At 41.5% G+C, this 27200-nt stretch overlaps 1 protein-coding gene across 1 annotated transcript in view; it reads right to left on the bottom strand.

The window, feature by feature from the left end:
• Positions 1-93: 93 nt before the first annotated feature.
• LOC114645829 (anthrax toxin receptor 1-like) overlaps positions 94-27200 on the bottom strand; it is a 242445-nt gene continuing 215338 nt past the window's right edge. Inside the window, exon 18 of the mRNA XM_028794072.2 lies at positions 94-2627. Coding sequence (XP_028649905.2) covers positions 2226-2627 — 402 coding nt within the window. The 3' untranslated portion in view covers positions 94-2225. The remainder of the gene's footprint in view (positions 2628-27200) is intronic.

Raw genomic sequence — 27200 nt, 5'->3', positions numbered from 1 at the left:
GCCGCTGCAATTATTGGTGAGACACTTATAATATCTTGCCACAACATTAATGAGATGCATTTTTGTGTACAGATAATTTTCACATTAATAGAGTGGAAATACTTTCTATTTACATAAGTAAATTCATTTTTTTAAGGTGCACGTTTACAAAATCGAGCCAAAACGTGTATATACACGGTCTGAGGCTGCTGTGAAAATGTGCGTGGCATTACAACAAGCTTAGTTTTTATACATCTCGACGTGAGAGTGGCAACGGGCAGATGCAACATTCATGTGTATACGCACTGTTTATACATAAGGGCCCAGGACACTAAATCCACTAAATCTTGTTGGGCTGATTGGCCTGTTTCTGTCAAGATTGTTGTAATGTTATAATTTGAACCCAGACCCTTGGAGCTGGGAGGCAGCAGTGCTAAACTGTTACCTCTAGTGAACTTTAACTTTTTTGATTTGTATTCAGTGTTTGTAATCAGAATATAAGTTTAATGTCACTGTGCTCTGTATAAAACATAATTTATAAATCCACTCACATGTACAGGCCAAAGTTAGTACACAGGAGCTCTCAGCATTTAGAACTGCTAGTCAAGCATTTGAAAGGGACAACTACAAAAATGGGCATTGTACTATTTCTGTATGTTAGAGATGAAATTGAATCCTCTCCTTGCCTTGTTTGGAACCTAAGTAAGGGCCTGCACGTGGAGAAAACAGTATGAAAGACTTGGATAGCAGCCAAACACCTCGAAGCCGACGGATGGATGGGTGATAACGTCATCTGTCTTGAGAATCCATCCAGCGCAGTGACGAAAAATGGCAGACTGTATATATCAAGATCCCACCTTGGTAATTGTCTTGCCATTTGGCTTCCTTTGTCTGTAATGCCACGTAAAGCGTCATTAAAGAAAGCAAAGTTATTTTCTCTTATGTGATTTCTTACCGCCATATCACTATGGGAGAGGTATCGCCTTTTAATAATATATCTATATAGTTTCGGGTTATTTATTGCGCCACAATTGCAAAAGAACGTATTCCAACTAAGAGGGAGCTAGCGGCCCCTAGAGGAAATAAAATGTTCTTGATTTCTATTACAGAAATGGGAAAAGAGTAACTTTTGAGACAAAACAGTCTGTTGTCCATGACGTCTCTTAGCTGACACTGGACTTTAGCAAAATAGCAGCAGAGCTAGCAGGTGTTGTAAATAAACCCTTCAATTACAGCCAACCACAAACAGTGGTCAGATCTTAGCTTCTGTAACATAATACAGGTGATGGACACAAAGGGACACCCAGAGCCAATGATGGCTCAGTGTCCCATTTATGAGAATGTTATGATATTTCTGTGAGGCTTGTGCCACACGTTAAAGACTGTGGTGGTGACACCTCCTTGTCCATTCTGACAGCACTGCTGGTCTCTGCACAGGCTCAAGTGATCTAATCAGAGTGGCCCAGTTCCTCTCCGTGTCACAGTATCTCTCTCCTCTTCCCATTAAGAAGGTTTCATGGAGGATGAACATCATATTGTCCAGCTGTATTCTCAGGGGTCAGTGACATCTAGAAGGAGTGTAATAGCCCATTGTTGGGTAGTTTTATTACATGGCATAAGAATACAAAGGGGGTTCCAAAATGACACAGCAAAATTAGAAAATGGCCAGCCTTTTCTGGTTTTGTTGGTTGAAAATGTGTAAGAACAGACATTAACTGGCTTAATCCAAAAAGGAAAAGGATACAGTCTACATTCTGTCCAGCTCATTACTTTCCTGAAAATCAATTTGCCACCTGTATATCCAGAAGCAAGCACTCCTGCCCTGTGGACATCCATTTTCATCTCTGGCTCAGTTCTTCTCCAGCATTCCAACTGAATGAGCTGCAGAGTCCAAAGCATGATGTATGTGTTGCACATATCTGAGCTACCACCTTCTCACCCCTTCCTCCATTGCAGCCCTTTCCGCTTCCTAGACAGGTCTCATGGTGAACTCTCCTCTCCGTCCACGGAGTTGGAGATTCAATGCTTTACATGACAAGGAAGAGCAAAGTTCCATTTCAAAATAGATGGCTTCAGCAATATGACTAAGGTATGCTGCAGGATCAAACAGTTTCTTCATCATAGTGGTTTGGTAATCATACTTAAGGCATAAGAAATTAACAAAAAAAAGAAATGGTTCTAGAATTTCACAAAGGCGATGTCTCCATCCCAACAGTCTAAAAAAGTTCTAAAGCTTTCTGCTTAGTTTAGAGAGAGGGACGAGGAGGAGGGCGATCTGGAGGTGGGGCTCGACAAGGGGGAGGAGCAAGTGGAGGGGGAGGCAGGGAACACATTGGGGAGGGTGGGGTTTCGTAGACTGCATAAGGGAGACACTCGGGTGTAGGCGGTAGAGGAGGAAGAGCAGTAGGCGGAGCCGGTGGTAACATCGTCGAAGGGGGAGATGGTGATCTCTGAGGTAGAGGAGGCAGCGTAGAGGTAGGCGAGGGTGTGGGTGTGGTAGGGGGGCTTCTTGGTGGAGGTGGGAGGCTCCCTTGGGGTGCAGGAGGGCAGTTGTTTTTTGTTGGGTTATAGATTGGTGTAGAAGTGTTGTTGTAGATGGGATATCTGGGGTGCGCTGATGTCACACGGGTGAAGTTGATGCAGTGGCCCTGCAAAGAAAAATAAGAAATAATTAGTAGGAAAAACATGTCTCATAAAAGATGTCAGTCATAACATACAGAGCAGTTTGGGTTATCCAGAGTTCAACAATCTAATCATTTTCAGGACCCTCTTTATCTTTAACGGTTTTGGGTAGAGTGAGAACATATGCACATAAATATTGAGCGCACATGGTATTTCTTTATGAAGGATCCTACCCCCAGCCCCAAATTCAGCTCCATCTATTGATCTCTTTTCAGAGCCCACTTTTTCTAATACAGGGGGTTCTCATAGTCACTTCATTACGGGCAAATTATTTGTGAATGGCGTTTCAAGTCAATGTAGCATGTTAGCAGAGTGGGGATAAGAAAAAAAAAACAGAAGAGAAGTTATTGTGTGGACGTACATATTTCACTTTATTTAGCGGAATATTATCAGTTTAGATATTGCTTACTTAACACAAAATTGCCCACTGCTTTTTCTGGCCTTGAGTGTTATTTGAATTTTTTGCTACTTATTGTTCATGAACCATGACTCCCATCTACATATTTCCCAATAATAAACATTTTACTCAAAAAAGATTATTTATTCGGTATAAAGTGCATTCTATTGCTAAAAATACCTTCAATTCAAAAAGCCTCATTTTGTAGCACACTAGACTCTGAACATCAGAGAATGTCTGTATTTGGATGTTTTGCTTTACTCTTATATTTGCCTGCAAGGAAAGAGAATTGTATTGTTGTTATTTGTTGAGTTTGCTGCATCACAATTTTGTTTTTCCCTTTGTAATCTTCAACATGAAATGGTGGTGTTACTAGGGGCCACGATGAGCCATTATGCATTGTAACCCTGCTCTGATTCAGTATGGCATCTGAGATGAAAGATTCTTAAGGATTCTTGTGACCTGAAACTTTGTCATCTCCATTATCCTACAAAACACATGGGGTAAGTGACACATTAAAAAATACATTTTTGGGTGGATTATTCCTTTAAAATGAAATAAGCAGAAAACTCGATTGATGGGCGCATCTTCTGGATGGTGCTGCTGGTGTATTTTACTGTGGGATTTTAAAAGTATTCAGACCCCTTCATTTTCTGTGCACTTTATTGTGTTGTAGAGTTAATTTTAAATGGAGAAATTTTCCATTTGTGCCTTTCAATCTACACTCAATAACCGATAATAACAAAGTGAAAAACACAAATTCAGAACGGTTTACCACTGTATTATAAATTAAAAATCAAAATCTTTCATTCATATAAGTATTCACAAACTTAATTCAGTACTTTGTAGAAGCCCCTTTGGTAGCAATTACAGCTTGGGGTCTTCTTGGGTAAGTAACCTGGATTTAGGTAGTTCATCCCATTCTTCCTGGCAGATCCTCATTAGACTGGATGGCAAGACTTCCATCTTCGGGACTCTTCACAGATGTTCTATGAAGTTTAAGCCTGGGCTTTGGCTGGGTTACTCAAGGACAGTTATACACTTGTGCTGAAGCCACTCCAGTGTTGTCTTGGCCACATACTTAAGTATATTTTGGGTCATTTCCCTACTTACAGGTGAACCATTGACCCAGACTGGGTTTGCATGCCCTCTGCAGCAGTTTTTCTTTAAGGAGCTCTGCATTTGGCTCCTTTTACCTTTCCCTCAATTCTGTCCGGTCTCCCCATCCCTGCTGCTGAGAAGGACCCGTATTTCATGATGCTGCCACCACTATACTTCACCCTAGGGATGATGCAAGGTTGGTGATGGGCTGGTCTGGTCTTCACGAGACGTAGTGTTTGGAGTTCTACCCACATGCAGGTGCATGAGCCTGTGGTGTCCTGGATGATGGACTATCTGTGGGGCAGACTGCAGTGTGTCAGACTCAAGGACTGTGTCTGTGATACAGATGTGAGCACCACTGGAGCACCACATGGAACAGTCCTGTCTCCCTTTCTCTTCACTCTGTACACCTTGGACTATAAATATAATACCGGGTCATGTCACTTGCAGAATTTCTGCTCTTATGGAGTGTGTTGATAAGGGCGATGAGGCAAAGTATAGGAGTCACATGGAGAACTTTGTTTCTTGGTGCAAAGAGAACTGTCTTCATGTTAATATCAGCAAAACCTCAGAGGTGGTAATTGACATTCACTGTACCAAAAAACCTCTACGTCCGGTCACTTTAATATGAGTAGTGACATCCTTCACTTCTTCTACAACTCCATGATGGCCAGTGCTTTCTATGCTGTGGTGTGTTTGGCTGGTAACATCACTTCAAGAGAGGTCCACTGAATCAACAAGTTAATTAAAAGGGCAGGCTCAGTTATAGGACACAATCTGGACCCCCTGCAGGTTGTAGCAAAGGAGAGGATGAACAATGCTGCACATCCTCTCTGTGACACACTAAACCTGAGGACTTTCAGCCAACGATTTATTCATCTGAAGTGTGTCAAGAAACACTACTGGGGTTATTTATACCAACGGCAATACGTCTACTTAATGCCTCCCTGGTACTGGGACTGCCAAGTCAGAACTTTTCTTTTGAATTTTCTTGCTTTATAATCATTCCGGTGTGTGTTCAGACCAAAGTGTGTGAGTATATTTATTTGTTTACTTACTTATCTACTATTTATGTATTTATTTATTTAAAGAACTTCTTTTAAAGGCCAAATTTCCCCCTGGGGACAAATAAAGTTTTATCTATCTATAGTTCAGTTTTTGTGTCATCAGATCAATGAATCTTTTTCTCATTTTTCATAGTCCTCTGAACTGTCATATGCCTTTTACTCAGGATTGGCTTCCATCTAGTTACTCAGCCATCAACACGAGATGATTGATGGAGTGCTGCTGAGATGGTCCTCCTTCCAACAGGTTCTCACATCTCAGCAGAGGACTTATGAAGTTCTATTCAAGGAACTATTGGGTTCTCGCTCAACTCCCTGATAAAGATCTTCTTTTTCACTGGTGGCTCCAAACTCTGATTTCTCGATTATTGAGGCACTATGCCCCTGGGAGCACTCACACCTTTAGGCAGGGTTTGATGCCCTTGCCCTGATCTATGCCTCATTGTGGAGGTCTACAGAAACTTCCTTGGACTTCAGGGCTTTATTTTTGTCCTGACATGCAGTGTGAATTGTGATACCTTATATTCACAGGTGTGTGTCTTTATAAACGATGTCCAGTCAATTCAGTGTGCTACAGGTGGACTCTTATCAAGTTCTAGAAACATCTCAAGGATTAATAAAACAAACAGGATGAGCCTGACCACAATTTGGAGTGCCACAGCAAGGAGTCTAAATACTTATATGAATGATAGATTTTAGTTTTTGATTTTTAATAAATATTAATAAAACTTTGTTATGATGGGCTATTGAGTGTAGATTGATGGGCAAAAAGGTCAAATATATCCATTTCAAATTAAATTAACAGCAGAGCAAAGTGTGTAGCAAGACTGCATATTTTCTGGACCTACAGTACTTAAGCAGGTGTATGCTGATAAATGACTTTGAAGTCTTTATATTTCTTTTTCATATTCAGCAAGAATGAAAACTTTTCTTTTTAAAAAAAGGAAGAAGAAACTGTTTGCTTTGTGTCATCAAGAAGTACCATGTCATAATCAGACGTTTTCACTCTGACTTCAGCTCACGCCTGATCTTCATAACTCAGACAACTCAAAACACATTTTGGACAGCCTGTTTTAATAATGACATCATGTTGTACGTGATTGAACAAATACACTGAAATCCAGGAATAAATCAAATTTGCAGTCTGACACCAAAGGTCTGGCTATGTAGCAACTAGTGGTTGGATTGAGGGGGTGATGGGGTGAGGGGGTGAGGAATTTCAGTCGGAACCATTCTGTTGGATGGATGAGTGACAAGAATAGTATGCTGACTGCCACCATCTCCACATGTGCTTATAAAGTGAGCATCAAGCTGGCCAGGCTACCACAGTTCTTTTTGTGTAATGGACCATGGAGATAACTCAAGACAGTTTCATAACACAACGTCTCTGTCAGCGTGTTCAACATTATGTTTTTCTGATCAAGTTGCTCATCTTCTGCCAAGACACCTGCATGTGATGCGCATTCATTCACTGATGCTCTGCTGGAAAACTGCTAATGAAGACGAGACAATTCCTGCTTGTCAAAATTCTGGATTAACTGCACAGGTATTATAATCTTGTGAGGCCACAATGTGCCAGAAAGGAAGCATACTGGACAAGCCACCTCCGAGCAGGATTGTCAGCTTACAGTCACCAAGTCATTATGAATTTTTCAATGTCCAGATCCTTCCTGCCATTGTATAATTCAGTACTAAATTGATAGTCCGACATGTCTACTGAGATTTGATCATGGCAGTGTGCTGGATGCTGAACATTTGGGTGTTATACTCGGCTGGTGCTTCCACACGTATTAGCTAGCAGAAGGCAATGCATGAAATGATAAGGTGGCAATGTGAATGCACTCCATGTTTGAGTCTGGGATGAACCAGATTGCACATCACACCATTTCTATTTTCTCTTATAATATCCTTCAGTCTCATTCCCTATTCCACTCCAAGAAAATAACAATACAGGCAACAGCTGAGGTCAGGTCAAATCTCCCACAGACCCCAGGGTGTCACAAGTCAAAAGGCCCCCTTTAGCTCACCTCACTACCCCACTAAGCACATTCATACACTCACACTCTGTGAACATCCAACCATCCATTATCCAACCCGTTATATCCTAACTACAGGGTCACGGGGGTCTGCTGGAGCCAATCCCAGCTAACACAGGGCGCAAGGCAGGAAACAAACCCCAGCAGGGCGCCAGCCCACCGCAGCTCTGTGAACATCAGATATGTCAATAGTAAATCAGTTTAATCTGTGATTAAACTTAAAAAAAAGTTACATTGTGCATTGTGTCAGCTGCTCTTTTGTTTTAGTTTATTAGCACACTCTAAGCAGTCCCTGAAGTGGAAATGAGTAACTGCTGGTATTCTTTGTTTTTGGCAGCTTCTTGGTCCTCCTCGCGAAGTGTCAACTGTTCTTCACATCTCTCAAAGTCTGGAGTGTCCCGATAGACATACTGTATATGTATATGCAGAGGTGGGGGAGTGACCCCACTGATATGCTTTTATTAGTAGTATATTATATGGATGGAGGGGTGGGTCACCCTAATGGTATTTTCACCGGACCAGATGTGATTCTCAAACAAAGGACATCTCGTTCAAAAGTTTGAAGTGAATAGCGGAGAAGTCCACCACTGGTAAGGCTCCGCACGCAGGGCTTCTTTCTAAAATACCTGGCCCTGATTTCCTCCAGTCTGTAGACTTTACACAGCCAGGGTGCAAACAAAAACAAAAGCGAAGCAAATTGAAAAATAAATGAAATAAAAGAACTGACATTGAAAGAAAATAAAAAAAACTATGATTACTGCTTTCAGTTGAAGAACTCAGTAGCACAAGTTAACTGAAGCTCAAAGATTAATGTTTATATATTTAACTACCATTCTGACCATTGCATCACTCCATGGTATAACAACAGCAGAGAGGTACTGTGGTCTATATATGCAGTATCACGTACTAATGGGTTAAAGCGCTGTGACCATATCCTGGTATGTTGTGTTGGCATTTACAATTAGGCAGTGACATTAACTTCCTTTAGTTATTCGTGTAGACTGTGCAGCCTTGCTCGTGCTTGGTGGTACTGCTAGACTGGCTTTCCACACTTTAGCTATTTCCATTATACCGAGGTCTGCTTCTCCTGGGGCTTTTCATTATCAACAGCAAAAATAACCTAATTTAATGGGAACGCTTTTTACCTCAGTGTGATGGCACCCTGTTTAGTGATACTGTATAGTTATTTTTAATTGTAAACATATTGTAGCTGCCAATTCTTTGTACCCAGGACCAGCTTAAGGGTACACTGCACCCCTAGGCAGCCTTGGTTACAAGCACTCAAAAAGAGACATCAAAATAGAGTCCCTCATTTAAATCCACGCAGTCATATCCAGAACTGAAATCAACTGAAAACGGCATGCTCACCACTGCATATGAAATCGACAAGTTGGGGGGGAGGGGGGGCCCCCTTGGAGATTGGCGCTGTGTATGACATTGACTACAGCGTATCGTACATTTTTACTACAAGTACTCAAATGCTAAAGTATAATCTGGTTTCACAAGATTACAAGATTATAACCTTGTAACAGGTTATGCTTGCTGTTAGCACATGTGATCAAATCAAATCAAATCAAAATCTTTATTGTCATTGTAGCAATGAGACATTGTACAACGAAATTTAGGTGCAATTTTCCAATGCAAAAATAAAATAAAAAACAAAACACGATTACTCTAATTAAAACTGAAATTATCCATTCATACATACGTCATATTGCACTTGTCCCATAGCCAATGTTGACTTAGGGCTGTATTGTAAACATGAAGGTGCACTTGGTCAGATTGACCGCTTAGCAGCATTCAGCATGGTGATGGCTGAAGGATAGAAACTGTTTCTCAGTCTATTTGTCTTGGTCTTTATGGATCTGAAACATCTGCCTGAAGGCAGGCACTCAAACAATGCATATCCTGGGTGTGATGGGTCCTGAAGAATTTTCTTGACGTTCCTGAGTCAACAGGAACTAGGTAGTTCTTCTAGTGAGGGGAGAGGACAGCCGACTATCCGCTGGGCGACCTTAATGACCCTGTGGAGCTCTTTCTTCTGTGCTACTGTGCAGCTGGAGAACCACGCACAGAGACAGTAGACCAGGATGCTCTCTACTGTGCAGCGGTAAAAGGACACCAGCAGTTTCTCAGGGATGTTGTTCTTTCTGAGCACCCTCAGGAAGTAGAGTCTCTTAAAGAGAAAGAAAGTATGCTCTCACCTAACAGGCTTAAACGCTAAAATAGTATTTCTACAGGAGACCCACTTACTAACCAAGGATCAGTTCAGATTACAAAAAGACTGGACTGGCCAAATGTTCCATTCTAGCTTTATAAAGAAAACTAGAGGGGTGGGAATTCTCATACATAGAACAGTTCCATTTGTAGCATCAGAGGTAGTGTCGGACCCTGAAGGGAGATATGTGATGGTCATGGGCAACTTATATAACAGTAAAATGATTTTGATAAATGTTTATGCACCCAATGTCGATGATAAGGAGTTCATGCAAAATCTATTTGCATCCATTCCCAATGTGAACACTCATAAAATTATAATGGCTGGGGACTTTAATTGTGTTTTAAATCCACTCTTAGATAGGACTCCTGTGACAGGGGGGACGACATCTAATACTGCAAAGATAATTACACAGTTTTTGAATGATCACAACTTATCAGACCCCTGGAGGTTTCTTAACCCAAACTCAAGAACATATTCGTTCTACTCACCAGTGCATTATAGCTACTCAAGAATTGATTATTTTTTTATAGATAATAATTTCCTGCCTACAATTAAATCATGCAAATATGACACAATTGTTATCTCTGACCATGCCCCTCTAGTCTTGGAGCTAAAATCAATAAGCCCCTCATACTCACCTCGCAGATGGCGTCTTAACCCTCTTTTATTGGCAGACGAGAACTGCACAGAATTTATATCCAAACAAATCAGTTTCTTCCTAGAGACAAACACGTCCACAGAGGTTTCTGCAGGAACACTCTGGGAAACTCTAAAGGCCTTCTTAAGAGGACAGATTATTTCGTATCTTTCCCACAGAAATAAATTAGAAACCAAGAAAGTGTCAGAGCTAAGAAATGAAATTACTAGAATAGATGAAGAACAAGCCAGGCGTCCAAGTGAAGCTCTCCACAGGAAAAGGCAGGCCCTGCATACAGAACTTAACATCTTAACAACTAAAGAAACTGAACAACTTATTTATAAGTCTAGACAGCATTACTATGAACACGGAGAAAAAGCTAATAAGCTTTTAGCTCAACAAATTCATAAACAAGAAGTTCACAATGCAATACCAGTAATCACCAACAAGAATGGAGAAGAAATCATCGACCATAATAAAATAATGCACACATTTAGAGATTACTATAAGTCTTTATATTCCACTGAGCCCAAAGAAGACAACACGCAATCTAATGCATTTCTGGATAATTCACAAATACCACAAATAGATGCTTTAAGTGCTGAGGAACTAGATAAACCTCTAACGCTAACAGAATTACTAGACGCTATAAAGTCACTACAAAGCGGGAAATCATCAGGCCCTGATGGTTACCCCGTAGAGTTTTATAAGAAATTCTCCACTCAGCTAGCTCCACTCTTATTGGTAACATTTACAGAAGCTAAAGACCACCAAATACTACCTCAAACATTTCGACAAGCATTAATCACCGTCTTTCCTAAACAAAATAAGGACTTGTTACAATGTGCATCATATAGACCAATTTCACTCCTGAATAATGATGTTAAGATACTCTCAAAAATCCTAGCTAGAAGGATGGAGAAAGTGCTGCCCTCGGTAATATCACAAGATCAAACTGGATTTATTAAAGGCCGACATCTATCTTCAAATCTCCGACGCTTGTTTAATGTTATATATTCACCAGCAAAATCAAACACCCCAGAGATATTACTATCATTAGACGCAGAAAAGGCATTTGACATGATAGAATGGAATTACCTTTTCACTGCATTGGAGAAATTTGGGTTTGGCCCGAATATTTGTGCTTGGATTAAACTACTGTATACCAGTCCAGAAGCTTCAGTTTGTATTAATAAAATTTGCTCAGACTACTTTAAACTAGAACGTGGTACCAGACAAGGATGTCCCTTGTCGCCACTGTTGTTTGCAATCGCTATTGAACCACTGGCGGTTCACTGCCGAAATTCTTATCAGATAAAGGGGATTGTCAGAGAAGGACTGGAACAGAAAATTTCTCTATATGCAGATGATATGGTCTTATATATATATCAGACCCAGAAAACACTGTCCCTGCTGTTTTAACAGCACTAACAGAATTTCAAAAGATATCTGGTCTTAGAATTAATCTGAATAAAAGTATACTCTTTCCAGTGAACTCACAAGCATATAATATTAAATTAGACACCCTATCTTTTACCATAGCAGATCAGTTTAAATACCTAGGGGTAAATATCACAAGTAAACATAAAGCTCTTTATCAACAAAATTTTGGCGTCTGTATGGAAAAAATTAAGCAAGACTTTCATAGATGGTCAACCCTTCATCTCACTCTAGCCGGAAGAATTAACATTGTTAAGATGAATATCCTTCCTAAACTTCTCTTTTTATTTCAAAACATTTCAATATATATCAATAAATCATTTTTTAAACAGTTAGATTCAATAATAACCTCATTCATTTGGAACTCAAAACACCCACGTATCCGAAGAGCGACCCTACAAAGACCTCAGGCAGAAGGTGGCATGGCTTTACCTAATTTTCAGTTTTATTACTGGGCAGCAAACATACAAGCCATAAAAACCTGGACACAAATAAATGCACATACACAGGCTTGGTCTGCAATAGAAGTAAAATCCTGTAGTACTTCTTTATATTCCCTGCTCTGCTCTCCAATAAATGAAAGTTATCGCAAATATACTAATAACCCAATTGTGCTTTACTCACTCAGAATATGGAACCAAATTAGGAAGCATTTTAAGATGGAAAATCTTTTATCAGTGGCACCTCTGCAAGGGAACCACCTCTTTCAACCTTCGCAAGTATATCCAGTTTTTAATACCTGGAAAAGTTTTGGGATTAAAATGCTCAGAGATCTTTATATAGACAACATATTTACATCTTTTGAACAATTACGTTCAAAATTTAACCTCCCAGCTACACATTTCTTTTACTATCTTCAAATTAGAAATTTTGTTAAACAGAAATTGCCCGATTTCCCCCACCTTGCACCCTCCACAATGCTGGAAAAAATACTGCTCAATTCCGAGGAAACAAACACTATTTCCGCAATATATAAAATCTTATTAGAGTCCCTACCTTTCAAAGATCCAAGAGGACATTGGGAAGAAGATCTCTTAATCAATATATCAGAAAAGGAGTGGAAGGTAGCAAAGCAGAGAATTCACTCGAGTTCTATATGCGCAAAGCATAGAATTATTCAACTAAAAATTATATATCGAGCTCATCTGTCTCGCTTAAAACTGTCCAAAATGTTTCCAGGCCAGGATCCAACCTGCGAGCGCTGCAACCAAGCTCCTGCCTCACTGGGTCACATGTTCTGGGCCTGCACCAAACTAACATCATTTTGGACAAAAATTTTTAAGTGCCTCTCAGACAGCCTTAGTATCACCATCCCTCCTAACCCACTAACAGCTGTGTTTGGTGTCCTTCCAGATGGACTTGAATTGGAGAAGGACAAACAAACGGTGATTGCATTCACTACACTCTTGGCACGCAGACTTATTTTGTTAAATTGGAAGAATCCTAATTCTCCTCTTATAAGTCAGTGGGAAACTGATGTTTTATATTATTTGAAATTGGAAAAAATCAAATTTTCAGTTAGAGGATCTGTACAAAATTTTTTCAAAACTTGGCAGGATTTAATCAATATTATTTTAGAATAAGAGAATTAACTATTATTGCATTTAACTCCCTTCTCCATCTCTTATTTACATATATATTTACTTCTCCCCTTCTTTTGTCTAATGTTGTCTTATTAAAAAGCTTAAAGAAATTTTCCTTTAGCTAAGCTCTCCTTCTCAGGGGTGGGGTTTGATTTGTTTTCAAATTTGTTGGGTTATAAATTGATTTGTTTGTATGGAATGATTACAATGAAAATTAATAAAATAAAAATATTATAGGAAGTAGAGTCTCTTTTGGACCTTCTTCACTACCTCAGCAGTGTGTCTTCCCCAGGTCAAGTCCTCCCTAATGGTGACTCCCAAGAAGCGGAAGTCTGAGACCCTCTCCACACAGTCCCCGTTGATGATGAGTGGCTGGATGTTGTCTGCCTTCTTCCTGAAGTCCACGATGAGCTCCTTGGTCTTGGCTATATTTAGGAACAAGTTGTTATTCCTACACCACGTTGTCAGCCGCTCCACCTCATCCCTGTAGGCAGACTCATCCCCCCCAGAGATGAGCCCTACTACTTTGGTATCGTAAGTGACTTTAACAATTGTGTTACTGTGGTGGGCAGGAATGCAATCATTGATGTAGAGGGTATAGAGCAGGGGGCTCAGCACACAGCCGTGTGGGGAGAAGTAGGGGTCCACTCTAACCCTCTGAGTGCGATCACTCAGGAAGTCCTTGATCCAAAGGCAGGTGGAGTGTGGAAGTCCTATGTCTGACAGTTTGGTCACCAGTCTGTGGGGTAAGATGGTATTAAAGGCAGAGCTGAAGTCTATGAAGAGCAGCCATGCATAGCTCCCCTGCTGCTCTGGGTGGGACAGAACAACATGGAGAACAGTGGCCACAGCGTCCTCCGTAGACCTGTTTGCTCTGCCTGTCCTTGTGTTGTTAGGGGCAGTTTTCCTGAGTGGGTTGACAGCCCACAGCGTGCATCTCACCTCGTGCCTGAGTGTATGCCGGAATTAAAAACAGTGACTTGTGGTCAGAGTGGCCCAGGTGAGGTAGTGGTGTAGCCCTGTTTAATGTTTGTGTAGACTTTATCCAAAGTGTTAGCTCCTCTGGTGGCACACTTGACGTGCTGATGGAATTTAGGGAGCACAGGTTTTAAGTCCACATGGTTAAAGTCCCCAACAACAATATACACAGCATCAGGGTGCTTGGTCAGCTGACTGCTTATACTGCGGTGTAAAAGTTCGATAGCTGAGTTTGCATTAGCGTCCGGTGCTATGTAAACAGCAGTAATCATGACCACAATAAACTCTCTACGGAGATATATGGGTCTGCATCTAACAGTCACATACTCCAGGTTCGGGGAGCGTCACTGTATGTGTACACCAGCTGTTATTTACGTACACACACAGCCCCCCTCCTCTGCTCTTACCGGAATCACTGGTCCTGTCATGGCGTTGTGCAGTGTAGCCTGTTAGCTGGATAGCAGAGTCCGGGATCAATGAGTGAAGCCAGGATTCTGTGATCAACAGAACGCAACTGTTCTTTACGATGTTATTTGTTGCCACTTGTAGCCTCAGTTCATTGATTTTGTTGACGAGAGATCTGGCATTGGTGAGAAAAACACTGGGGAGCGGTGGTTTAACAGGCTTCCTATGTAACCTCGCTAACGCGCCAGCCCTGCAGCCTCGCCTTTGTTTTCGCTCTCTACGCTGCCTCCGTCGCCTGCCCGCGGGGATGATAATCCACGGAGAGCCAGGACTCCTCGCTGTGTCTGCCGGAATGTTGTGGGAGCGGAGAAACTCTGGTGAAACACTCCTCTCTCTGCACACTCCGATCTTGAGAAGTTCCTGTTGGCCGTAGTTGTTGACTCGACAAGTTGTAGGTAAAACAAGTATTATGTGATGTGTTCTCCGCACATTCAACACACGTTTATTTGTTTTGCAGTCGTCTTTTTGGAAGACTTCTCATTCAGGGAAGGTTTATTCATCATATTCGTAGACTTGATATTGGTTGGATGACGCTGAGCAGAGCACCGTGGCTGTTTGTTGTTTAAATCACAGCCCTTACTCTGAGCTCCACCTTCATGAGGTGTTACATTGGTTTAGAAATTTCAAACTGAGTGAACCGCCTAATTGTTTCCACCCACATATCAGTAGAGTTCACTCATGGTTGCCTCCTGACGGCTCTGTGAGACTAACCCTGATGGGGGAGTGGAACCAATCTGAATTCAGTGTTGACAGAGTGAGGCATTATGGGCGTCACAGAGAGAACCATCGACACATGGAATAAATTACCAAATAGTGTGGTAGATAGTTGGACTTTGGGGTCCTTCAAAACTCAACTTGATGGTACAGTGGAACCTCGGTTCACGACCATAATTCGTTCCAAAACTCTGGTCGTAAACCGAGTTGGTCGTGAACCGAAGCAATTTGCCCCATAGGATTGTATGTAATTACAATTAATCCGTTCCAGACCGAACTGTATGTATATATATATATATATATATATATATATATATATATATATATATATATATATATATATATATATATATATACAGTATATATATATATACTAATAAAAGGCAAAGCCCTTACTCACTCACTCACTCACTCACTCATCACTAATTCTCCAACTTCCCGTGTAGGTGGAAGGCTGAAATGTGGCAGGCTCATTCCTTACAGCTTACTTACAAAAGTTAGGCAGGTTTCATTTCGAAATTCAAAGCGTAACGGTCATAACTGGAACCTCTTTTTTGTCCATTTAAAGTAATGGACTTTAGCTCGCTGGCTGTGGGAGGCGGGGTTGCGGGGGTTGCGTATCGCGTCATCACGCCTCACACGTAATCACATGAACTGACTGTGAAGGAGAAAGGACGGCCTTATATGGCGTTCATTTATAAAACAGCGGACAGGCTGTGTAAAGGCAGCTTCACAAAAAACAGATCCTTAACAAATTGTTATTGGTATTTTTTCCCTCAATTTAAAAAGGTTTTCTTTTGTTCTTAATTAAAATTTAAAAGCAGAACTTTGCCGCTGCAAAGCCCCTCTAGCGTTGACGTCCGAGGTTCGATTCCCGTAAGGGAGTGCAGTGAGTGTGTACACCTGATGAGCCAAGAATTAGGGCGAAACACGTGTTGCGTACTCTTTGCATTATTTGACAGTAAACTATTTTCAACCATTCTATGATCTGCTTCTCACAACTGAAGGCACCGTGGCTGATGTTAGCTGACTTGCTGGCCAACCATAAGCGTTACCTGGTAGGTAACCACCCATACAATCAGATTGTGATTCAGACTACGAATGCCGTGAATGTAATTACCCCGATCTACATGCTAGAGAAAACCTCAATGAAGAAGAAACAGTGTGTAAGCATACATATTAACACATGTGCAATTAAACGTGTGCATTTACGGGGTGATTTCTCAGGCTTAAAAGCTCACCTTTTATTAAATAGGTAAATGCAAACTGTTTTCATTCTGAAGGGCACAAACCACGATGGATTTCAGCCGTTAAACGTGCAAAAATGTCGGTACACCAGATAAATAAGCGCAACATATTATCAGTTGTATTGTATGCTTACAATACATATAGAAATGTGTTAATCGTTAACTAATAGTATGGGATGGTGTTTTTCGACTCGCGCCTTGATTTAAACCATTCCATGTCTTGGTGGGTTTGCGTAGCTTATTGTCAATATCTTTACACCTGTTTTTTTTCTTTCTTCAGTAATATTTAATCTCCTTAAAGAAAAACAACATAATCATTTTACTTTTTTTGTATCTCTTTAGTAATATTTTAGTGTCAAAGGATAACCAGTATTTAAACCTTTTATGTTACTTTATAAAGTTATTTTACACAATGTTGAAAAATTAATAAGAAAGCTACATATTTTGGCAGCTGCTGCTTTAATTTTCAATGAAATGAAAAAAGCTCTCCAAGAGAAAACCTCAATGAAGAAGAAACAGTTTGCTAAAAAGGAGAAACCCTCATTTATAAAGGTTTGCTGCAGATGACTTAACTGAAAATAAATGAATAGTTCCTATGTGTATAATACATATTTATCTATTTGACTTATGACTTTATTCCAGCAACTTGCAACATCTGAGGTGTAATTTGTTACATTACTTTTGTTTTTTGCAGCACAGGCAGGTGAAGTGACTTCCTCAGGGTCACACAGTGGTGTCAGTACCAGGATTTGAACTGACAAGCTCCGGGTTTCCTGAAATATTACTGAAGAAAGAAAAAAAACAAAAACGGGCAAATGGGGCTATGCATACAAATGTCCATCCATCCATTATCCAACCCGCTATATCCTAAATACAGGAGCCAATCCCTGCCAACACAGGGCACAAGGCAGGAAACAAACCCCGGGCAAGGTGCCAGCCCACCGCAGGGCGCACACACCCACACACTAGGGACAATTTAGAATCGCCAATGCACCTAACCTGCATGTCTTTGGACTGTTTAAATAAAACAGAAATATATACCTTTATTTTTACTTCCTTAACTTGTGGAGGGTGTATCCTGTAGCAAAGCCCTAACTTTTTTCATGAAAGCCCCTTTCAGTCAATAAGCCTTAAAAACAGGTGTAAAGCTAAACTTGCAGCACCGCTATTCAATTACACTCGCCTAACGCCTCTCCTAAGGGGACATACTGTGGGATCTGGGCATCAGTCGAAGCACCAATCACAAGCCCGATTAGAAAGCGGGAAGCTGTGATTTGTCGTCTCCCTCCCATGTAACAATCACAGCCCGTGTTACAACGCACTATGTATGTATGTGTATATGTATATGTGTGTGTATGTATGTGTATATATGTGTATGTGTGTGTTTATGTATGTGTGTATATGTTTGCATATATATATGTTGATATGTGTATATATATATGTATATATATGTGGATGTGTATATGTATATATATATATATATATATATATATATATATATATATATATATATATATATATATGTATATATGTATATGTATATATATGTATATATGTATATGTATATATATGTTTACATAACCTCTTTAACACACTACTTCTCCGCTGCGAAGCGCGGGTATTTTGCTAGTATATATATATATATATATATTTTATATATTTTAGTTTTTAAGCACAAAAATAGTTCATTATACCATAGAATGCAAAGCGTAATAGTAGACTAAATGTAAAAACATTGAATAACACTGAGAAAACCTTGAACAACAGAGAAAACTAACACTACAATAGTTCACGCTATAGTGCTAGGAATCGCTCGCTAAAAACACTTTTTTTTTAATGAGTTTTAAGCACAGGGGAAAAAATGAACATTTGAAAAATCCGTAATTTAATAAACCACCAAGAAAAGTAACATTGCAACAATGCAGGCTACGAACTGATCACTGTAAACAGAACTGAAAACAAAAACAAGCCTTCTCTACCTTATGCGTCCCTCCCAGTCTCGCTCGCTCTCTCTCTCTCTCGCGCCTGTGTGTGTGTGCATGCGTCTCTCTTTTGCGAGCCTGGAGCGCCTGTGTGTGTGTCTCTCTAGCGCCCTGCTGTGTGTGTGCGCGCCTCTCTCTCGACCCACTCCTGTGTGTGCGCATCTGTCTCTCTCTCGCACTCCTGTGTGTGTGTGCTCCGCTCTCTGTCTCGCTCTGCCTGTGTGTGTGCCTCTGTCTCTCGCTCTGCCTGTGTGTGTATGTGTGTGTGTCACGCTCTCTCGCTCTCTCTCTTGCTAGCTGCTCAGGAAATGCACAGGGAGAGACTGAACATGTACAAACCGAAAGGGAAACTGGCTTGTTCGTATACCGAGTGTGTGGTCGTGAACCGAGGCAAAAGTTTGGCAAACTTTTTGGTCGTAAACCGATTTGTACGTGTACCGAGATGTTCGTGAACCGAGGTTCCACTGTATTGTGGAAAAATTGTGTGAATGCCATTGTCAAGTTCTGTTGGGCTGACTGGCCTGTTCTTCTCAAAATTGTTAAAAAATTGTTAAAAAAAAAACTGACTGAAGAGGTGAAAGAAGATAAATCAACATGTGTGTAACTTTGCTGCAAACAAGACGTCCATCCAGCCATTTTGTGAATGTATAGCCAGGACTTACAGTAACTTGGCAGGGTTAGGCACAAAGTCGAGGAAGCCACTGCACAGTGGGACACATTCCTGCACACACCAGGGCCAGGTAGAGTCACAGCTAAGCTAACATGCACATTTTTGCACAAAAATAAAATACTTAGGGATCGGGTAGGAAATCAAACCCCATCTCCTGGAGCTTAAAAGGCCAACACGCTGCCCTTATAATGAAAAAGATGAGGAAAAAAAATAATACATGAATATTAAATTAATTAGGAGGAAGACGATTAGGGTGGGAAAAGCTGGGCAACTGCCTTTATTCTGCAGGTTATGTAGGGATAAGGAGTAGAGAAGCTGACCCCTTCAGTATTATTCTTGGACGTTTTAACAAAATCACATTGTTCTGATTTGCTTCAGCAGAATTAATAATAACCTGATGAAATTCCATTTCGGCAAATAAGGGGATGTGCCTGTGAATGTTATTAATCATTAATACATTTGTTATTTGTTAAACGAAATGCCTGAAAAGTGTATAAATACATTATACTAGAATCTGCCAAAACTGTCAGAATTATTTAATATACAATGATACACATTTTTAGCCATACTGCCCACTCTGCAAACGACGTGACCATGTTGAGATGTAAGCCACACAAGATGACGATGACCGTGTAAGATGGCACTATGGCGATGTCACTGTAATAAAGATCAAATTATTCAAAATGCCATAGAAACGGAGAAAAACAACTCACGTAACACAAAAATCACAATATTAGACAGGACAGAAACAAAATCACAACAGTGGAGATGTGGAGCTGTTCAGGTATTGGAGTCCGGACAAAGTGTAGCATTGATGTGAAGCAGCCAGCATATGAACGCTGATTTAGATAAAAATGTAAACCTCTTCATTTTAGATATGAAGCCACAAAAAACAGGAGAACTTTGAATGAGAAATCTCGTGTGTCTGGTAATCTTGAGAGTTGTTCCTGCTGCACACTTAAAGGAGCTTTGAGGTTTGCAACAGCAGAATGGAGTTGGGTGTGGATGTGCCATCAGACTTCAGGCTGCCCACCTCCTGCTACCATTCAGGGTGTGCTTTCATTTTCTACAGGTTCATTTGGTGTTTATTTCATATTCTTTGTGTCTCTTCAGGGGTTTGGAATAAGAAAAATACAAATTTAAGGTGTGTATTGTGTGGAAAATACACATTAAAATTGTTAAAATGTTGAATGTTTTATTACAACACCATTTTGCTTTCTCTTGGGTGCCACCATTTATTATTCTAGTGTGCATTTTGTTTCTTTTGAGTTTGAAATGTGTATAATACATATTTAAAGTTTATTCTGTGTGGAAAACAATCATTAAAATTGTTGAAATATTTAATGTTTAATCACAACACCATTGTGATTGTTAAGGTGCTCAAAATGTGTAATTTTGGATGATGATTTTGCAGTTTTGAAGGTCATTTTATGACTGGTTGTTATAATTAAGATGTTATTGTTTACTTATTGTGTTTTCCTGTAACCCTTTCTTCATGAGACACTATTCTTCACCCATTCTGTTTCTCTACTCGGTACTCAAATGTGGCACTTGGTGCCTCGGCCCACCTGCCAAGTTGTTTTGCCTGCCTACGGTAAAGTCATCCCTGATGGAGGATCACAGGAATCGTCGAGTAGAGGGGTCCTTTCATTGGATTGGCTGGCCCAGCTGTGGAATGGCCAATAGGGGGAGGCAGCTTGATGGCTGAGGTCTCCAGGACTCTAAACAAATCCAAATCATATTATGTGATATCATCTGTTGTTAAATTCTGCTCCGTATTTGTAATATTTCAGTTGCATTTTTATATTTTATTAAGGATTACTTGTGTTCTGTTCTGTGTGTTGTATTGACCCCCTACTTTTTGACACCCACTGCATGCCCAGTCTACCTGGTAAGGGGTTTCTTTTTAAACTGCCTTTCCCCAAAGTTTCTTCCATTTTTTCCCTTAAAGGGTTTTTTGGGAGTTTTTCCTTGACTTCTTAGAGTCAAGGCCGGGGGGCTGTCAAGAGTCAGGGCCTGTTAAAGCCCATTGCGGCACTTCTTGTGTGGTTTTGGGCTATACAAAAATAAATTGTATTGTATTGTATTGTATTGTATTGTATTGTATTGTATTGTATTGTATTGTATTGTATTCTGAGTGCTTTGTTTGTTGGTTGCTACATAGAGGTCATGAATAAAGTGATTTTAGAGATCTCAGAGTATAAAAGTCACTCTCTGAGGTCACTTCCATATCTGACTTTGTGGATTCCACAAAGAAATGCCAAGTTTGTTTTCGATTCTTTCTTTGTTTAAGCTTAGCAATTTTTGGACCCATTTCTGTTTTTTTTTTAAGTACAAGTTTTGTTTCACAGTTAAGTTTTATCGCTAGATTTCCTTTCTGATCTTCACCTTTGGTATTTACTCCCCGCTTATGTCTTTTTAATCCTTTTTGGCATAACATTGTTTTTAATGGCTGCCCCCATTTTGGGTTTGGTTGTTGTACTGTTGCTCCAGGTTGATCTGTGATACCACCATATTGACAGTTTAAAAGTGAAGGAAGTGCTTGTCCGAAATGCTAGTATTAGTTATTCAGTCTTGTTGGTTTCAGAGTTTAGTGCAATGATATTTGGACTGTCTCTGTTTATTCATTTGGCTGCAATGAAAGCTTGGACTGACACATGGACATGACCTTAGCACTCCATTTATAAAGTACATCTGCCTCAGACGGCATTACATACATGACCGACCACCTGCAGGTGGCACCCCTCATATTCTGGTAAGTACCATGTGGGCAGTAGAAATTTGCAGGGCAAACTGTAACTGGCTTAACAATGAAATGGAATCATAACAAGCAAAATCATAAGGGCAAAATGTAATCAGCATTGTTAGATTCACACAGGGTGGTAAACCCCAAAGCGCATTAAGAGGTGGCAGGTTCTTGATCAGAATGATGCTCCAAGTTTGAGCAATAAGAAGTAGAGACACTGAACAAGAATTAGAGATGGCAGTTGAGCTGTTACTTACTGTAGTGACCAAAGATGCCGACTGAAGAAAAGACGAACAGCCAAAAGTAAAATTGGACACTTGATGGAGAGGATAACAAGTACGCCGATTCCAGGTCGATGGAGCGTGCGCTGTGAAGAAAGGCCGAATGAGCCAAATCTTTTCAGATTAAGCAAATGTTAATTTCAGGTGGCGCAGTGGTAGTGCTGCTGCTTTGCAGTAAGGAGACTGTGGAAGATTGTGGGTTCGCTTCCCGGTTCCTCCCTGTGTGGATAGTGCTTTGAGTACTGAGAAAAGCGCTATATAAATGTAATGAATTATTATTATTATTATTAAATGTTAATTTCAAGGAGCCATGATGGATCTGTTTAAGATTATGATAGGAATTAGCAAGAATGCCATCTTATACTTTACAATCCATTCTTCAACAAGAACGTGGGGACACAGATGGAAGCTGGTTTAAGGTCAGTTATGCAGAAGAGTTTAGTTAATAAATGGTGTGGACCAGAGCAGCACCTGAGGACCCTCGAGTCTCATTGACACTTTAAGAGGCTAGGAACTGTCAAACTGCTGTGTGTACAGTAAATCCTGCAAATTCGCTTTACCTGCTGTTATAAAAGTGTGACCCATTTCACGACACCTGTGGTCTAATCCCACCAATTCACAGCCATACGCAGCAGAAGAAGCCTATCGTGAAACGCAAGACTGAGCAATCACGGAGCTGTGATACCCTCAGATGTCCAAGTGTGTCTGCCCAGTGCCGAGAGGCATAAGCCAGCCATTCAACCCAATTCGTGATGGGGACTGGGGCCTACAATTGTTCTCCATGAACAAGGAATTCCCAGTAAGTGTGCATCAAAAGCTCACATTGATGAAGTCCCTGACCTCTGTACACACCAAGCATCACTACAATTGATCGGATGGTTTAGTTGTCCTTGGATCATCTTTGCTACGTCACTTGGCGTCTATGGCAGAGGGCCTCACAGACAAACTGAGCAGAGTGGGAGTAAAAGTCATAGCAAAGTTTCTGTAGGCGAACCTGTGGAAGGATCGTTACTGGGCCTCGAGGGACGAGAGTGGGGGACCGCCACATCCACCTGATCCACCATTGGACACCAAGTCGGTCACGGCAGAACCTAACCCCATTGTTCCCACAGAATCAAAGCTTCAGTATCTGTAGGGCTTTTTAGGAATGTGACCCCCTTAAGCTAACGAGAGTTGACTTCATTTTTATGTTCTGTTATTTTCTAACCCACTTAAATCCAGAACTGGGTCACCAGGGGGCTGGAGCCGATCCCAGCTGGCACAGGGCACAAGGCAAGATCAAACCCTGGGCAACAGGGCGTCAGTCCATTGGAGGGTGAACACACCCACACCCACACACACACACCCACACACGCACACACACACACGCACACACCCACACACACACACACGTACACCCACACACACACACACGTACACCCACACCCACACACACACACACGCACACACCCACACACACCCACACACACACACACGCGCACACACACACACGTACACCCACACGCACACACACACACATACACCCACACACACACACACGCACACACACACACATACACCCACACACACACACCCACACACTCCAAACACACACACACACTAGTTTATGTTCTCCTGCTTTTTCTAACACTATTCTGTGCAGCAGTCTGTAGTCCACTTTTATTTCGATATGTTTCAGTATGTACATTTCCTTATAATTAAGAAATTATTTTTTTCTTCTGGGTATTTTCTTACAAATATTTCAAAACATATCCAGCTTTAAGAAATGTCACCTTTCCTGATTTATAGATAAATTAGGACAGAAAGGCAGGCCAGCTGTGAGAGCAGCAGAACGCTCCCCTGATTCCTTCTCAATTTATTCAAGTCTGGGGCTTTTGGCCGTCCTCCAGGCTAAAGGCTGAAGAAATCAAAATGATGGAGCAAGATAAACCGCCCCAGAAACAGCAGCTCGGAGTGTAAGGTGCAATTTGTTTAAGCTGCCATGTGTCACATGTGGTCTAAACAGCTTCTTTAGACTCAGCCCTCACAGAGACGCGTGCCAAGGTTAATCGAGGACAGGGCTTAATACAATGACGCTCGACCAGCTTTCTCCAGCGGGAGATGTTCTCCACCCTCTCTGAAAAGTGGGCTTTGGAAAAAATACAATAATGGCTTTTTAGGCGTGAAAGGGGAGAAAGAGAGACACATTTTGTAGCCAGTGGGTAGATAAGATGCCCATAAGGGCCTCTTAAAGAGTTGGCAGTGAGTCGAGCAGCATAAACAGCTCTTTCATAGAAGATTTGGAAACACCAACGAGACCCACCAACACCCTTAAATGGTTGACCCACAGATTTGCTTCTTTGAGACACCATTTGTGCCCCTCACTCGGGCATTTCCTTTATGTTGCCAGTTCCCACCATGTAAGCGTTACTATAAAACTTTTTTAATGTTTTTATTTTCTACACCCACTTAGAGAAGTTTGTCCCTCCATGGCAGCACTTTATGCAAGGTTGGCACCAGATCTGGATGGGTAAGTAAAAGTGAGCTCTTCTCTAAGCTCAGAGCTGTAAAATGAGACCAGAGCCTTGCAGAATCTATAAAATCTGTAATCGCACAATAACAACAAGCTTCACTCCTGCCTTCCATGATGTAATTGCGGATTCTGTTTGCACGGGTGACACTCCTCACTCAACATGCTCTCAGTAGGCACTCATGATGGGAGTTCAAAATGAACAGCAACCACTAATCCCAATAAAAACTCCATCGGCTCAAGTGACTACCTGGGCTTTGTCACAATGAGGGGGTCTTTTCCATCAGAGGCTCACACCACTTATGCTCTGTTCCACTCTTCCTCCATGGTGAGATGATCCTCACACCACTCTGACGAATGTGCGCTCAGGGGACCAGCCTAACCGGGTTGTGTTCACTTGGGCAGCTCACTTGGCACACAGACTTAGCCAATCGAGCCAAAGCAGAGCTCCACCAGCTCAAGTGTCTCATGGCAGGGTGGTCTCACTCCACTTAGAAGCGCAAGTCACACTCCTCGTTCTGCTGTGGCCTCAAGAGAGTCCTGCTTCTGTCAGAGGTGATGGCTGATGGTGCTTCATCGCATTACTGCAGTATGTTCAGACATACAGACTGCTCATTCAGCCTTCATTTGCTTTTTCTAAATTTGCTTTTTCCAATCTGAGGTCACGAGGATTCAGGGCTTAATTTGGCCACATGTGGCTTTAAAAATGAAAACTGAATGCGGTGGCTGTCATCTAGAGCGGTCGCTTACACCAGGCTGATTGACCCTAACATGAGTGCCTTGGGGATGTGGATGAAGTGTTAGGAAAAGCCTGCAAAAATGTATAAAAGTCCATTGAGACGGACAACCATAGCAGCACTAAATACAAACTAGGAATGACTGAGTACTGCTGTCCATCTGGGCCGACAACCACAGTCAGAATAAGAAGCTAAGCAGTTCATCACACGGCGCGCTTACTCGTACCAGATCACAATGGAGTCACCATTCAGCCTGACCACACTCATCAAACTGGCTTGGGTGCTGGGCAGGAAATAGCCCTGGGCACCCATCCATCACAAAGCCTACAATGGGGATAGGAGAGGAAACCCCACAGAGACCAGTGGAGGACATGCAGCCTCCACACAGAGAACATCAGACCTCAGATGTGGGGGGCACGCTAACCTCTGTGGCATCCCTCAGGGGACGTACATCTGGCTGACACCATTATCCAAGGTGGCTCTGAGGGGGCGTGCAGGCAGATTACGTCCTTAGGGTGACACAGCATGCCAGAAGAGGCGACTGAACACGTAGCCCACTGACTCATCTGTTACAGCCCATTGCCCACCCAGTGTTGGCGGGGCAGAGAGATACAAAAACATCTCAAAGTATGCAGAAGGCTATTTGGGATTGTCAGACACACACGCCTAGGGGACACCTGCAGGGCTGTGACATGGAAAGCACTGACTCTCCAAGATGTGGGCAGATATGAACGCTAACACTTCTCCCTTTTCACCTAAAGACCACCGCCTGGAGGAAGACAGATGCAGTTTCCTCCGCAGTTTGAAAGCCTCGTCAGTTTGGCTTCATGCTCCATACAAGCACACACTGCACCAGAAGCTGATATTCTTTAACAAAGCCACGAATGACTGAGAGTGAAGGAGCTCCGACTGTTCTTTCCATTTTTACCTGATGTGTCACCTTCATTAAATAGGCTTATACCATAGAGACAGTCCAACTTTTTAACATGTCCTGTTCCGTCAGGATTATCATGGACTCCTGCACCATCTTCCAGTCCAACGACACCATCCACCTTAATAAAATGTGTCTGTGTGATGTGTCCGGTTGCTTTGTCTCTGTTATTTCAATGAATGGCGCATCACAAACATTTTTTAATAATAAATTGTATTGCATTTTTCATTCCAACAGATGGCACATCACAAACATTAACACTGTCTTTACAAATCCAATAACAAATGGCTTGTAACAGAGTTCAGTGCATTGCACAGTGCACTACAAACGTTAAGGCTGATTACTTGCATGTTACGCCAATGCGCCTTAAGAGATGGACCAGTGTCTGTGTGTCTGTCATTCCAACAGATGGTGCACTGCTTTATTGATTCACCTACCAAATGGCAGATATGGTGCACTGCAAACGTTAATGCTGGGGTCTACGTTGATTATTTCAATTTCATCCCATCTTAGACGGGCAGCACAGCTAGTCACGGATTAAATCCAGACTTGGCGACCACAGCCTCGTGGAAGGGAGCCCTGTGGTCATTTAGAGTTGTTCTTTCCTAAATGCAATAAAACAACTAAGGAATACTTGCTAGAACTGACACTGCCTAATTACACACTCCGGTTAATGGCAGCAGATGTCCTGAGGGGCAGCTGAGTGTGCGAACATCTGTGACTCCCTGAGGAGAAGGAAGGACAAGAAAAGGGAAGGAAGAAAAAAATGAAAAAGGAGAAATACACCGATCAGCTCCTGT

Source organism: Erpetoichthys calabaricus, chromosome 1 (assembly GCF_900747795.2).
Source record: "Erpetoichthys calabaricus chromosome 1, fErpCal1.3, whole genome shotgun sequence".
Classification (NCBI taxonomy): domain Eukaryota; kingdom Metazoa; phylum Chordata; class Cladistia; order Polypteriformes; family Polypteridae; genus Erpetoichthys; species Erpetoichthys calabaricus.
This window is presented reverse-complemented; position numbering and strand designations above follow the sequence as displayed.